The following is a 14,642-nucleotide window of genomic DNA, read 5'->3' on the forward strand; positions in this document are numbered from 1 at the left end:
GGTGCAGTTTCTTTGGGACTCTCTGAGCTTTCTGGACTTCCTGGAAGTCTATTTTCTTTGCCAGACTGGGGAAGTTCTCCTTCATGATTTGTTCAAATAAGTTTTCAATTTTTTGTTCTTCCTCTTCTCCTTCTGGCACCCCTATAATTCGGATGTTGGAACGTTTCAAGATGTCCTGGAGGTTCCTAAGCCTCTCCTCATTTTTCTGAATTCTTGTTGCTTCATTCTTTTCTGGTTAGATGTTTCTTTCTTCCTTCTGGTCCACACTGTTGATTTGAGTCCCAGTTTCCTTTCCATTACTATTGGTTCCCTGTACATTTTCCTTTGTTTCTCTTAGCATAGCCTTCATTTTTTCGTCTAACTTGTGACCAAATTCAACCAATTCTGTGAGCATCCTAATTACCAGTGTTTTAATCTGTGCATCTCTTAGGTTGTCTATCTGTTCGCTGCTTATTTCTGGAGCTTTGATCTATTCTTTCATTTGGGCTTTTTTTTTTTTTTTTTTTTTTTTTTGGTCTAGGCGCCTGTTATGTAAAGGGGCGGAGCCTTAGGTGTTCACCGGGGCGGGGTAACGCTAGTCGCTGAGCTGTCTTGCCGTACATGGGGGGAGGGGCCAAGAGGGAGCAATGGCAGTTGCTCCACTCTCTGCCGGATTTCAGTCACTCCCTCTGCTACCCACAATCAAATTGGGCCCATCTAGCGCTGATTCCTGAGTGGGTGGATGGGCTTGTGCACGCTCTAGGCCCCTGTGGGTCTCTCCAGCGACCTCTCCTGTGAGGCTGGGAGTTTCTCCTGCTGCCGCCTGAACCCCCATGGGTGTTTTCAATCAGAGGTTTGATGCTTTATTTCCCCGAGCTGGCGCCCTGGGTTGCGTGGTCTGTTTTGCTCCCCCGAGGTTCCTCCTGGTTTATCTATGCGGGAATGTGGGTCCACTGGGTCTGCTAGCGGTCTCACTGCCTGCCCTGTTCGTCCCACAATCTGCCACGTCTCTGCATCCTGCTGCGTAGCCTTGAGTCCCGTCAGCCCCGGCTGCCCATCTCCGCCCCTCCTTCTGGTCTGGATGAATGTTTCTTCTTTATCTCCTTGGTTGTCGGACTTCCGGTTCAATTTTCTGTCAGTTCTGGTTGTTTTTTTGTTTTTAAGTTGTTGTTGTCCTTCTTTTGGTTGTGTGAGGAGGTGCAATATGTCTTCCTACGCCTCTATCTTGGTTCTCTCTATAATTACAATTATCTATGAATTTTGACATTTTTGTTTTATCTCTTTCTTTGATTGCTTCCTCTTTATCTATCAGCTGCTCTTTAGTATATTGTTGAAAGGAAATATTGATAGCATGCATTTCCTCCCCCACCCCATCTCCATGAAAAAGCTTTCTGAATTTTACCAGTAACTATGTTTGATACAGGTATTTTGTGCATACGCTTCCCTAGGTTTGTTTGACAATATTTTGTGTAGGATTTTTGCATTTGTGTTGAGTAAAATTTGCATGTTAATTTTTCTATCTAGTGGTCCTTTATAAATTATGCTGGTTTTATAAAATAACTTGGTGGAATTTTTTTTTCTATTTTATAGCAGAGTTTTGTGTCTTTTCCTTGAATGGTTGGTGGAACTTCTCAATAAGGTCCTCTGGGGCTGAGTTTTCTTTGTGAGAAGGTTTACGATCTTGGTGGTTCCATTTCTGTAATGACCATAGGACTATTCAGATTTTCTATCTCTTCTTGAAGTAGGATTTAATTTTTTAGAAACTTGTTTATTTTATCTACATTTTAATTGTCATTTTTTTTTGGTAGTCTCATCTTTTAATGTGTATGGTCTTTGTTGTGATGGTCCCTTTTTAATTCTTAAATTTAGTTATATGACTTTTTAATCTCACCAGAAGTTTATTAGTTTTATTAAAGTTTTGCAAAGAACTTTCAGCTTTGATCCTCTCTATTGTATTGAAGGTGCAAAGGAAGAAGTAAGTAGGGAATATGATTTTTAATATGCTTTGGAGAATTGATCAGGGAACTTGGAGTTAACGTTCATGTTTTTTTCTATTTGTAGTTTGTGAGTACCAAAAAGTAGATATGCTTAAACTTCTAATTCTAGTTATCAAATTCTATTTTACCTGTTTTTTTTTCTATTTTAACTTTGAAAAGAATTCAAAACAGATGTTTAAATTTATTTTTCAAAATACTTTATTCACTTAATATTGTAATGTATGTTGTGTTTAATATCACATGAAGTTATACTGGTTTATATATTCATAAGTAGAATTTGAATCCTATAGCAAGAAAACTAACCTTACAGGGCACAAATTTGGTGTCTGTATCAAGTTATAAATCAAAGCTCACTGTATTCCAACAATTTTGGCCTTCCTGTATTGCTTAATTGTATAAACATGCCCCTGCTTTGGGGTCTTTGCACTTGCTGTTCCCTCTGCTTGGTTGTCCTTACACACATTCATTTGGTTTGCTCTGTCTTTTGCTTCAGTTCTTTGTTCAAACATCACTTGAAAAGAGGCTCTTCTTGGTCACACTATGTAAAATCATATACACATAGCAGGTGTCGGTTACTTAAATTTTCCCTTACTCTGACTTATTTTCTTTATAGTATTGATTATCATGACATTTATTTATCATGCCCTGCTTTGTATGGGTTTGCTGTTGTTGCTACAACAAATTAGACAAACGTAGTGACTTAATAACACTTATTTTATAGTTCTGTAGGTCAGAAGTCTTACGGGTTTAATTGGGCTAAATTAAAGAGTCAGCAGGGATGTGTGCCTTTTGGAGACTCTTACAAGAATTCCTTTCCTTATCCATATTTTAGAGGCCTCCTAATTTCTTGGTCTGTGGCCTACTTCCTCCATTTTCAAAGGCAACAATGTTGTGTATCTCTTGAGTATCTCTTCTTCCCTCTTCTACTTTTAAGGTCCCCTGTGATAACATTGAGCCTACCTGGACAATCCATATCAAGGTTATTAACTTAATCATACTGCAGAGTTACACATGGGCTTAGGATGTGTACATCTCTGAAGCCTATATAATTCTGCCTTTCTTACCACTGAAATAGTTAATTCCTTGATTTTTGTTTGCCACTGTGTATCAGGCCTTGTTCTAGACACTAGTTTCAATTCGTATTCAGTAACTATAATATTAAATAGAATCTGAGATTAATTTTTTTTCATATTTTAGCATTTCTGAAAAGAGGATATATTTTAAAATTTCTATTGGACTAACTGAAGTTGGGATATTTCAGAGATTTAAGTATGCCTCTGCTAGTCATGTTGGAGTGCCATTTACTTGAAGTTAAATTCTCTGGGCTTTTATAGACTACACAGGTAGTGTGAATTCATATCTGTAAACCCACATGAATCATACCTTGTGGTTCAATTCCTATCCCCATACCTTGTAGGAGATAGTTTTTCTCCTACTCAATGGTAATATTGAAACAAGCATATTTATTTTCTGTCTCTTACAGTAAGGTGATTTATTTCCCATTTATCTTTAACTGTGAGAAAAGCTGTTTGTCTTTCCAGCTTTATTTAAGGGTCCTTCATCTCAGGCTTGTTGCTCTTGGGGGATTTTATAAAATAATGTATCTCGTAGTTGTTGTCTATTTTGTGTCCCAACTTTATTGGAGTGTTCTTCTTAGACTGCCCCATTGCAGGCCAATTTCCTTTTTGGTAGTACATAAAATAATGTTTCACAGTTGGCTTATTAGATTCAATGAAATATGGTATTTCTTGAAGAAACGAAATGATGTTTTATTTACACATTTTGGTTGTGATCCAGGACTTGTATCAGTTTTATGTAGAGGAAATGGGTAAGGTAAGCCTTCAACTAAAATTATAAATGAGTGTAGAAGTGAGTTTAGTTTTAGAGCTTTTTTTAATGACATTTATTGAAGCATTTAAATATGTGGAAAGTTTCTGTCTCTGGGTAGGATGAAATAGCTGGCAGTAGATCATCATTATCTAAAATTACTAGATTAGTCAGATCAAATATTTATCTGTTTGAAGGCAGCATAGAGGCAAGGAGAACTACTGGGGCTGTGACTCTAAACCTTAGAAGGCAGTTGGCTTTTGTAGTGGTTTTTTGCCCTGGGGATTCTACTAATTATGGATGCAGTGCAAACCTAGTTTTGCATGGGGGCAGCATAGAGACAGAAGTCAAAGCTTTTGGGAGATAATTTAGATGCCTTAGTTAAAAACTGGATGACTAAGCCAAACAGGTGGACTTATAAGTCCTACCAAGACTTTAAACCAGGCTTGCCTCAGCATAGTTGCTGATTAAAATTTTAAATCACCACAGTACATATCTCTTCGTTAGAAGGAAAGTTGGAACTTCTTCATGGTAAGGTAACATCTGAAGCTTCAAATGTTTTATATACACTGTCTACCATGGAGCCAAAAATACTATGCTACCAAAGACAGGGCTATATAATACAAAGCCAGAGGGAAAAAGGCAACTATAGAAATAGACTTATAGGTGATCTTGATAAATTTGTTATCAGATAGGGACTTTAAAGTAATTGTGATTAAAATGTTCAAGAAATAAATGAAAAGATGGAGAATTTCAGCTGAGAATTGGAATCTATAAAATCATGGAAATTCTAGAACTGAAATACATAGTATTTAAGACTAAGACCTCATTATATTGGCTTAAAGTAGATAAGATATAGCAGAAGATAGGATTAGTGAACTAAAAGGTAAGTCAGTGAAAAATATGCAATCTGAAACATGGAAAAAATAATGGAAAACAACAGAATAGACTTGGACAGCTGGGACTTGGTAAAAACGTATGTATTACATTTATTTATAGATCCCAAAAAGGAGAATAGGGTGAAAACAATAGTCATACCTTGGTACTCGACTTCAGAACTCATCAAACCTGGTACTCATCACATTTTGGTGAGAAAAATGTTTCAGTGCTTGGCACTTGCTTGCCACTCCTCAGAACGAATTAACAAGTACCGAGGTACCAATGTATTTGAAAACAGTTAGAATTTTCCAAAATTGAAAAGGATATCTGACCTTAGAAATACATTTCCAATGAAAATATCCTACAGAAATGAAGCCAAAATAAAGACATTATCAAACCAAACCTGAGAGAATTCAATACTGACAGACCTGCACAAAAAGAAATGGTTAAAGTGACTTAAGCAGAAGGAGATACATCAGCTAGAAACATGAAAATGCAGAAAGGCATTAAGAACAAAGGAAGGGTAACTATATGAGTGAAGTCCAAATAGACTATTCAAAACAATAATAGTGAAGTTTAAAATGTGTAGAAGAAAATGCATGACAATCATGCAAAAGATGGAGTTGATAAATGAAACTGAGATTCTGGCATGATCAATGAAATAGTGAAAGTAAAACTTACAATATTGGGTTGGCCAAAAAGTTTGTTTGGTTTTTTCCATAAAATGGCTCTAGTACAGCTTAATTGTCTTTAACTTCATTCAAAACAATTTTGTTAGACTGTATTGTGACAGATGTCATATCAGTGTGCATTTTTTAAAAAAAAATCAAAATTGGTGATTTTTTGTGTAGCCATTTTAATATTGAAGATGGAAGGAAATAGGTAACATTTTGACATGATTTATTTCAAGAAAGGTAAAAACGCAACTGAAATGCAAAATAAGATTCATGGAGTCTATGGAGAAGGTGCTGTGACTGATCAAAAGTGTCAAAAGTGGTTTGCGAAGTTTCATGCTGGAGATTTCTCTCTGGACAATGCTCCACTGTCGAGTAGACCAGTTGAAGTTGACAGCAATAAAATCAAGATATTGAGAACAACCAACATTATATTACATGGGAGATAGCCGATATACTCAAGATATCCAGATCAATAACGTTAATGGTGAAAATGAAAAATGTCTTTCTGGCCAACCTAATAGTTTGATTTGTCAGTTTTGCATGGTGCAATCTTAGAGAACCACTAAAAATTACTAAACTGTTAGCCAATAAATAGAGTAGAAAGTTAATAGTAAATATTAGATATATCCAAAAGAAGGCAGTTAAAAAGAGTAAAAGAAATGAAAAGGTAGATGAAATTGAAAACATAATGGTAGAAAGAAACCCAAATATATCAGCCATTTTATTGACTATATGTGAACTAAATGTTACAATTAAAAAAAAGATCAGACTAGATTAAAACAAAAAAAACCCATATGGTGCTTGCTAAAAAGACTCTTTATGAAGTCCTAGAAGTTGAAAATACAAGAAGGAATGAACTCTAGGAAGATGACAACAGCAAGATTTTTTAATATCCCTAGTCACGTCCTTATAAAAACATAGAGCAACTAAAATATCCAAAACTTCATGGACAACTATTTTGGATGATGTGGCATTCCACACAAACACCTAATAACTGGTGGGATAAACAGCTGAAAGCTACAAGACCTGTGTGGTGTCAGTGGCTGTATAAGAGGAAGAAGAAGCTAACTACAGAATATATGATGGACTCAAGAACTCTAAAATAATAAATTAACTAAGCAAGCAATTTCAAGAATAGCAGTTTGGTGGCCACCTTTCAAAATGACCCTCAATAATTCCTGCTTCCTGATACTCACACCTTGCATAGTTCCCTCTCACATTTTACTAGGGTTGCTTTGTGTGACCAACAGAACATGGCAGAAGTGATTGTATACAACTTCTGTAATTGGGTTATAAAAACACTGAAACTTCCATTTTGGGCTCTCATATCACTTCCTCTGGGGGAAGCCAGCTGCTGTGTTGTGAGAATTCAGACAGCCTGTCGGTCTTTCCCTAGTTGAGCCTTTAGATGAGACTGCAACCCTGGTCAACAGCTTGACTGAAACCTCATGAAAGATCTTGAACCAGACCTACCCAGCTAAGCTGCTTCCAAATTCCTGATCCACAGAACTGTAAGGTAATTTTTGTTTTATGCTGCTAGTTTTAGGGTGATTGTTATGCAACAGTAGGTAAAATTAATACAGCAGCTGAAGCTAGAAGGGGTAGGCACCCCAGTTTGGGTAAGTACAAACAGTTTGCAGTGAGATCTAAAGGGAATAGAACTCTGAACTCTCAAAATTAGCTATAGCTCTACTCCAGGACAGAGTTCCATATTGAGAAGAAACTACTATGGATGCAATTCAGATTGAATAGGACAGGGACAATAAAGACAAAGGAAAAAAGGACCCAGTTATAAATAAGAGAGGGGAATAGAGCCAGCAGATTTCAGAAAGTAAACTTCATAATGCCTTTTTAAAAGTAATTTTTCAGGCATCATTTACAACATATTAGGTGAATATTAACAAGTATATGTACCCGTGCCACCACTGTAATCCAGATATAGAACATTGTGATCACCCCAAAAAGTTCCTGTGGGCTCCATCAAAGTCACCACTACCACCTTCAGCCTTGGCCCTAGACAGCTACTGATCTGATTTATGTCCTATTAGATTTTAATTGCCATGGTGTTGAATGCTTCTCCAAAAAGCAGCAATGAAAATAGTGAGCTCTGTGGAACTCTAGCTGTGAATTAGCAAAGCTAAGTGAAACTATACCCTCGAAAGTTTCAAGGAAATAAAAGAAAAGCATTGATGTCAACTACCATACAAAATTAGAAGGAAAAAAAAAATAAGGAACTAGGATAACACCCTTACAAAGAAAGTATTGCAGAAAGACATACATGAGTCAAGAAAAATGTGGGCTAAGGATTTTAAGTCTAGCCAAACTGGCTGTCAGTATTAAGGATGGAAAACAACTCATTAACTTGTAAGAACTAGGGGAGGCATCATTTTTCCTGAACCTTCCAGAGAACTAGCTTCAGACCATTGAGATGATTAAAAAGAATTTGACTGAGTGGTTGTAAAAATTAAAATATTGCTACATTTAGAACTAGCGCTAGAGGAGATACAGAAAGGAGAAAAATATATGTATGTAATGGTTATATGATCTGACACTATAAATATAACTAAGACATGGAAATGTACAGATAAATTTTTTTTAAAGACTTTTATTTATTTTTAGAGAGAGGAGAAGGGAGGGAGAAGAAGAGGGAAACATTGACATGTGAGAAAAGCACCAATTGGCTGCCTTGTACACTCCCCAGCCAGCATTAGAGCCAGTGAGCTTTTTCTCTGTGGGATGATGCCCAACCAACTGAGCCATGCTGGTCAGAGCTGTACAGAGAAATTTTAAAGCATTCTCAGAAATAATGACAATTGGTGAGAGAATGTCTTGTGTGTACTTTTGGATAAAGTAAAGAAGTACTTGTAGCGTTCTAATTTAGGCATCATTGGTGTCTTTTCTGATTGGGGAAAAAGGAGAAATGGATAATTATTTTTGAAAAAGTAAATTCACCCTTTAGTTCTGAATTTCAACAAAGTTTGTATGAACTCATGAGATATTTTATACATGTATTAATGTGTACATTTCAGTTCTATAGCTCTGTCCCCTGCAAAAGCCTAGAAACACTGATCAGTCCAGTTACAGTAAGCTTCTCTAGTGCCTAAATTCTGGTCTTGAAATACCATGTCTACCTAAAAGAAACCAGGCTTCCTTGGAGATAAGAATTCAGGCTGGAGGCAGAAAGTGTTCAAGGTGAACTTGGAGCATCTTGTGTTATAGGAAACAAGGAAGCTCACAAAGACTGAGAGGTTTTGTCAGAAAAAGTTTGACAATCAACTGGAAGATCCTATTGGCCAGAGATGAGACAGTTTGAACACTGATAAGGAAAATAACTATAGTGGATTGAAACATTTCAAATATGTGCTTTCCTAGTAATATAGAAACTCATTGGTCATCTATCTAGGATGTTAAGGGAACTATTTCTTTTAAAAACTGCAGATAATTTTACCCAAAAATGAACCTGGATTTGATTAAGCATTAAAGCCAGGTCCGGACCTTTAAAAAAAAAAAATTTTTTTTTTAAGGTCCAAATAATGAATAGTTTACCTTTGGTGGCCAGATGGTCTCTGTCACAACTACTGAACTACGCCATTGCAGCAGGAAACCAGCCATAGAGAATACATAAATGAAGTAGGTGTAGCTGCTTCAGTAAAACTTTACTTATAAAAACAGGCAGCAGACCAAGTTTTTTGACCTCTGCTCCAGATCCAGCTACCAATTTACTGAAAATACAAACAACAATAAAAACTAAACTATACTTTGGAAATGCAAAACTTTGGGAATGTAAATATCAAAATCAAAACTGAGAAACTATAGGACAAATGATAGTGGTTCTTCAACAAATTGCAAAGAAGAAAGAGATCATGTGGGAATTTATAGATTAGAGTCTTGGAAACAGACAAAAATGGTACATTTTTCTATGCAGTTTTCTGCACTTGTGTATGTTTAACATTAACAATTTTAAAAGAAAAGGTGAACAGATGGAAAATGTCATTAAGCAAATGCTAATAAAAAAAGGTACACTTTTGATACTGAATGTATTAGTAGATACACATTTTATGAGATTCAAGAATCTTAAATTCGTATACACCCAGTGCCATAGCTTCGAAAATGTAAAGCAAAACTTGACAGATTAAAAGGAGAAATGTACATATCCACAGTCACAGCAGGAAGCTTTGAAGAAGCTTATTCGAACAGGTATAGATTATATCTATGAAAAATATGGCTTAGTATTTGAAAGACTTCTTTTTAATGAGGTCATCTTTTTACGTAGAAACTCACTGTATTTATTGGAAATATATTTCAATCATTCATTTTAATTGAGAGTATCATTTTATCTAGTCTTTAAATTAAATTCACAAGATAGCTGTCTTCTTACCAGAACCTAAGTGCTGTTTCTAAATTTTTTTCCCCCTAACATTACACTAAAGTTACACTTAACTTTGAATATTAGCTACTTACTATTGGACTTTTTTTTCTATTGAAAACAATAACTCAGAGTAATTGGAATAACTATAATCCCAGTTTGTAAATAAACAAAGTTTAGTGAGTTTTCACACTGACTTTATTATTTGCATGTAGTTAGGTTTGCTGGCAGAAGTTAACCTTTCTTCCTTTTTTAAACAGGGGTTCCGAAGGAAGAATAAATGATTGCCATATAAAATATGTAAATGAAATCTTCAAGATCGAGAAACCTGGAGCCCATCCTCTTTCACTGGCAGATGGAAAGTTCTTAAGTATGGACATTTTTATGGGTTTAGACTATATATATTGTACAGGATTGCCATTTTAATTGGCCAGGGAATAACTTTTGAGAGAGTATAAGATTTAACCCAGACAATTTTATTTTCAAGACACCATTTTTGAACTAAGTTCCATTTTGGTCTGATGGTTTTTCTCATGATAAAATTTGTTTTCAAGGAAATATTTTCTCATAGTAGCATTTTATTGACATTTTCTTGCTGTTTTCTCTACTCTAGGTTCTGTCCAAATAAAAAATCCCATTTCAGTGATTTTATGGCCATCCAAGATTAATTTTTTAAAATATTTTATTTATCTATTTTTAGAGAGAAGGTAAGGGAGGGAGAAAGAGGGGGAGAGAGAAACATCAATGTGTGGTTGCCTCCCATGCGTCCCCCACTGGGAACCTGGCCTGCAACCTAGGCATGTGCCCTGACTGGGAGTCGAACCAGCAACCTCTTGGTTTGCAGGCCTGCACTCAATCCACTGAGCTACACCAGCCAGGGCCATCCAAGAATAATTTTTAGTAATGAGACATTTTTATACTGGTAGAGCCTACAAATAATAGTGCTGATTGATCCTTGAATTTCTGGGAGATAATAAATGAGGTTTATATATGGCCCTACCTCTTCATTGTATGTATTTTACTTGCTTAATATCATACATCTAGTTGGTAACTGTTATGACTAGATTCTAGGTTTTTTGTCTTATGATTCAATTGCTATCTTTTCAAATAGATTAGAGTATCTCACACTCTCAATTCTGAATTTTCTTGTGGAAAGCAATCCATTGACTTTATGCCACATGTCAGTGTCTAATATATTCTGGAAAAGAGCTACTCAAGACAAAAGGGGTCCTGCCTAACTACTTCTTACCACAATTGGTGCAAAATTATAAAACAAGAATTTTAACAGATCAATAAATAGATTTTCATGTTACCAGTCTAGGCCATTCTCAGTTTTTGAGGCTGTAATGCTAATATATCTACATTTGAATTAAGACCCTCAAGGCGTAATTTGTATGACTGCTTGTAGGATTATATTTTAGGAATGAAGATAAGTTGATGAGTAAACCTATTTAATGTGACTTAGTCTTTCTCAAACAGAAAACCAAGTTTGACTAGGTTTTTCTCACATGTTTCTGTTTTCTCCCACTCGGTATACTCATATATTTTTTGTTCTGTCTGATGCTAATCACATTGTAGCTATAATTTTGAACTTGTACAATTTTGAACTAAACCATTTCAGAGCCACAGCTGGATTTCCATTGGTCAGATGACTCACTCTCAAAAACAAAAATCTAAACATTTCTTTTAGGTTTGTCATATTTCTATTACTTACATGTTGTCACAGCTACTTTAGTGGAAATGAACAAAAAAATTATTAATCATCTTCATTAGCAACAATAGGCAGTGATCAGTCAGAAAGTTAGTACTCAAGTCAGTAGCCTTTTCCTTCCTCCATCTCATTTGTGAGATACTTTTTCCCATTTCCCTTATATGCTAGATTAGTCCTATACCAGTAAATTTCTTCACAAATGTACTGTGTACAATTTGTAAGAAATTCAGAATGTAGAACTATATAAATTCAAATAATCTAGAACTCCCAGGAGGTAATCATTCTAACAGCATGTCATTTCTAGACATCTCTCTGTATCTATATAATTTATCTTTTTTGAAACAATTTTGTTTTTTAAAAAATTATCATCCAGTTTCTTTTTTGAATTTAATATACCTGGCTTCCTCTGTATTAATAGTTCTTGTAAATGTACCTGTGTTTTTCATGAAAATCTTTCTAACTGTTCCTCTTTTCATTAACATTTAAGTTTAATTTTTGGTATTATGGACATTACTATAAGACTTTTTTATAAAACTTTTTGTATATTTTAAAATTTTGATGGGGAGAAAAGGCAGACAACTGTAATTGAATAACAAAAAAAATTTTTTTTTTTAATTTCAAGGGAACGCTTTGTCAAAAGATGTTTGGATTTAGATGGGGTGGGGGCAATAAATGGCACTCCTGAACTTGCCAGAGTTCTGAACCAGTTGACAAGTAAGATGAAAATCAACTGAACAGAAGTGCCACTTATATTACTAATAAAGTGAATGTTAGGGGCATAGCTTGTATGTGAACTAAGATGGGCTTGCTGACTCCTAACAGCCCTCCCTGTCCTGATTCAGCCCACCCAAAGAAAGGTTTGGATCTGCAGGACAGATGGTACTTAACAATTCTATTTATTCAGTAATTAGGTCAAAACAACTTTGTTTGACAAAGTATTGTATTTCCCTTGAAATTTTAAGATAACTTATGGTGCCCCAGTGAGTTCATCACATCGGTGCATATTTGGTTAACCATGAGTCTAGTCAATATAAACTTAAAAAATTTTAAGACAAAAGTTCATTATCTTTGTGGGTAAGTGTAATTTGACTTATTACGGGCACAAGCCTGGGCTCCATTCCTGAAAATTTGATTCATAAGTCTAGAATGAGACTCAGGCATTTATTCTTAAAGTCCCATGCTTGAGGGTTTCTTTCTCTTCATTAAAAAAAAGCTGTGTGATATTTTCATAGGTTTTTCTTTAGAAGATTTATAGATATAAAAATGATTTTAAGGCTAGGTTTGCTGTATTTTGTTCTTAATAGGGAAAAATGACCCTGAATGTGATTTATGCCGTGGAGACCCAGACAAGAAATGCCATACTTGCTCCTGTCATGTATGTGGTGGAAAACAGGAACCCAACATGCAGCTTCTATGTGATGAATGTAACATGGCCTATCATATCTACTGCCTGAGTCCACCTTTGGAGAAGGTCCCTGAAGAGGAATACTGGTATGATTATTAGGGTATCTTTGTTGTTGCCGTGTTCAAAATTGAATGTGAAACAGGTGTTTAAACCACCAAACATAGATTTCTAAAGATACATAATGTATATTAAAGTACTTAACATTTTATAGCCAATGGTTATTTGTTATTGATAACCTTTATTCAAGTATTACCACAGCTTCTGAACCAGTCTCTAGCTCCATATTTAATCCTTCCAGTCTTTTCTCCAGTATGGAGTCTATGTTCTTTCAAAAATGCAAATCTGATTGTGTTACTCCTTTGCTTCAGAGGCTTTATGTTGCCTTCAGGGTGCTGCACAAGTATTTTTAGTTGATTTCTCCAGTTGTATCTTTTACTACTTCCCCTTCCATTTCCCCAAATATTCTGTGCTCCAGACAGATTATATAATAGTAGGGTTTGGTTTTTTTTTTAATTTTACTTATTATTTTTAGAGAGAGTGGAAGGAGAAGAGAGAGACAGACAGACAGACAGACATTGATTTGTTGTTCCACTTAATGCCTTCATCGGTTACTTCTTAGATGGGCCCTAACCAGAGATCAAACACACAGCCTTGGCATGTTGGGACAGTGCTCTAACTGACCTACCCAGCCAGGGCTACTCTAGCCAGATTAAATATCTTTTTTTTAAAATATATTTATTGATTATGCTATTACAGTTGTCCCATTTCCCCCCCCCCACTCCACTCCATCCTGCCTACCCCCTCCCTCCCACATTCCCCCCTATAGTTCATGTCCATGGGTCATACTTATAAGTTCTTTGGCTTCTACATTTCCTACACTATTTTTACCCTCCCCCTGTCTATTTTCCACCTATCATCTATGCTACTTATTCTCTGTACCTTCCCCCCCCACACTCCCCTATTGACACCCCTCCATGTGATCTCCATCTCTATGGTTCTGTTCCTGTTCTAGTTGTTTGCCTAGTTTGCTCTTGTTTTTGTTTTAGGTGTGGTCGTTAATAACTGTGAGTTTGCTGTCATTTTTACTGTTCCTATTTTTGATCTTCTTTTTCTTAGATAAATTTCATATAATAATGGCTTGGTGATGATGAACTTCTTTAACTTGACCTTATCTGAGAAGCTCTTTATCTTCCCTTCCATTCTAAATGATAGCTTTGCTGGATACAGTAATCTTGGATGTAGGTCCTTGCGTTTAATCTTGGGTAATGTAATTGTGATGTGCCTTGGTGTGTTCCTCCTTGGGTCCAGCTTCTTTGGGACTCTCTGAGCTTCCTGGGCTTCCTGGAAGTCTATTTCCTTTGCCAGATTAGGGAAGTTCTCCTTCATGATTTGTTCAAATAAGTTTTCAATTTTTTGTTCTTCCTCTTCTCCTTCTGGCACCCCTATAATTCGGATGTTGGAATGTTTCGAGATGTCCTAGAGGTTCCTAAGCCTCTCCTCTTGTTTCCGAGTTCTTGTTTCTTCATTCTTTTCTGGTTGGATGTTTCTTTCTTCCTTCTGGTCCACACCGTTGATTTGAGTCCCAGTTTCCTTCTCATCACTATTGGTTCCCTGTACATTTTCCTTTGTTTCTCTTAGCATAGGCTTCATTTTTTCATCTACTTTTCGAACAGATTCAACCAATTCTGTGAGCATCTTGATAACCAGTGCTTTGAACTGTGCATCTGATAGGTTGGCTATCTCTTCGTTGCTTAGTTGTATTTTTTCTGGAGCTTTGAAGTGTTCTGTCATTTGGGCCATT

At 35.9% G+C, this 14,642-nt stretch overlaps 1 protein-coding gene across 1 annotated transcript in view; it reads left to right on the forward strand.

Annotated features, from left to right (window-relative positions):
* UHRF2 (ubiquitin like with PHD and ring finger domains 2) overlaps window positions 1–14,642 on the forward strand; it is a 101,811-nt gene that overhangs the window by 54,185 nt on the left and 32,984 nt on the right. Inside the window, exons 5-6 of the mRNA XM_053924429.1 lie at window positions 9,986–10,095; window positions 12,741–12,927. Of these exons, the coding sequence (XP_053780404.1) occupies window positions 9,986–10,095; window positions 12,741–12,927 (297 nt within the window). The remainder of the gene's footprint in view (window positions 1–9,985; window positions 10,096–12,740; window positions 12,928–14,642) is intronic.

Source organism: Desmodus rotundus, chromosome 1 (assembly GCF_022682495.2).
Source record: "Desmodus rotundus isolate HL8 chromosome 1, HLdesRot8A.1, whole genome shotgun sequence".
NCBI classification, from domain to species: Eukaryota; Metazoa; Chordata; class Mammalia; order Chiroptera; family Phyllostomidae; genus Desmodus; species Desmodus rotundus.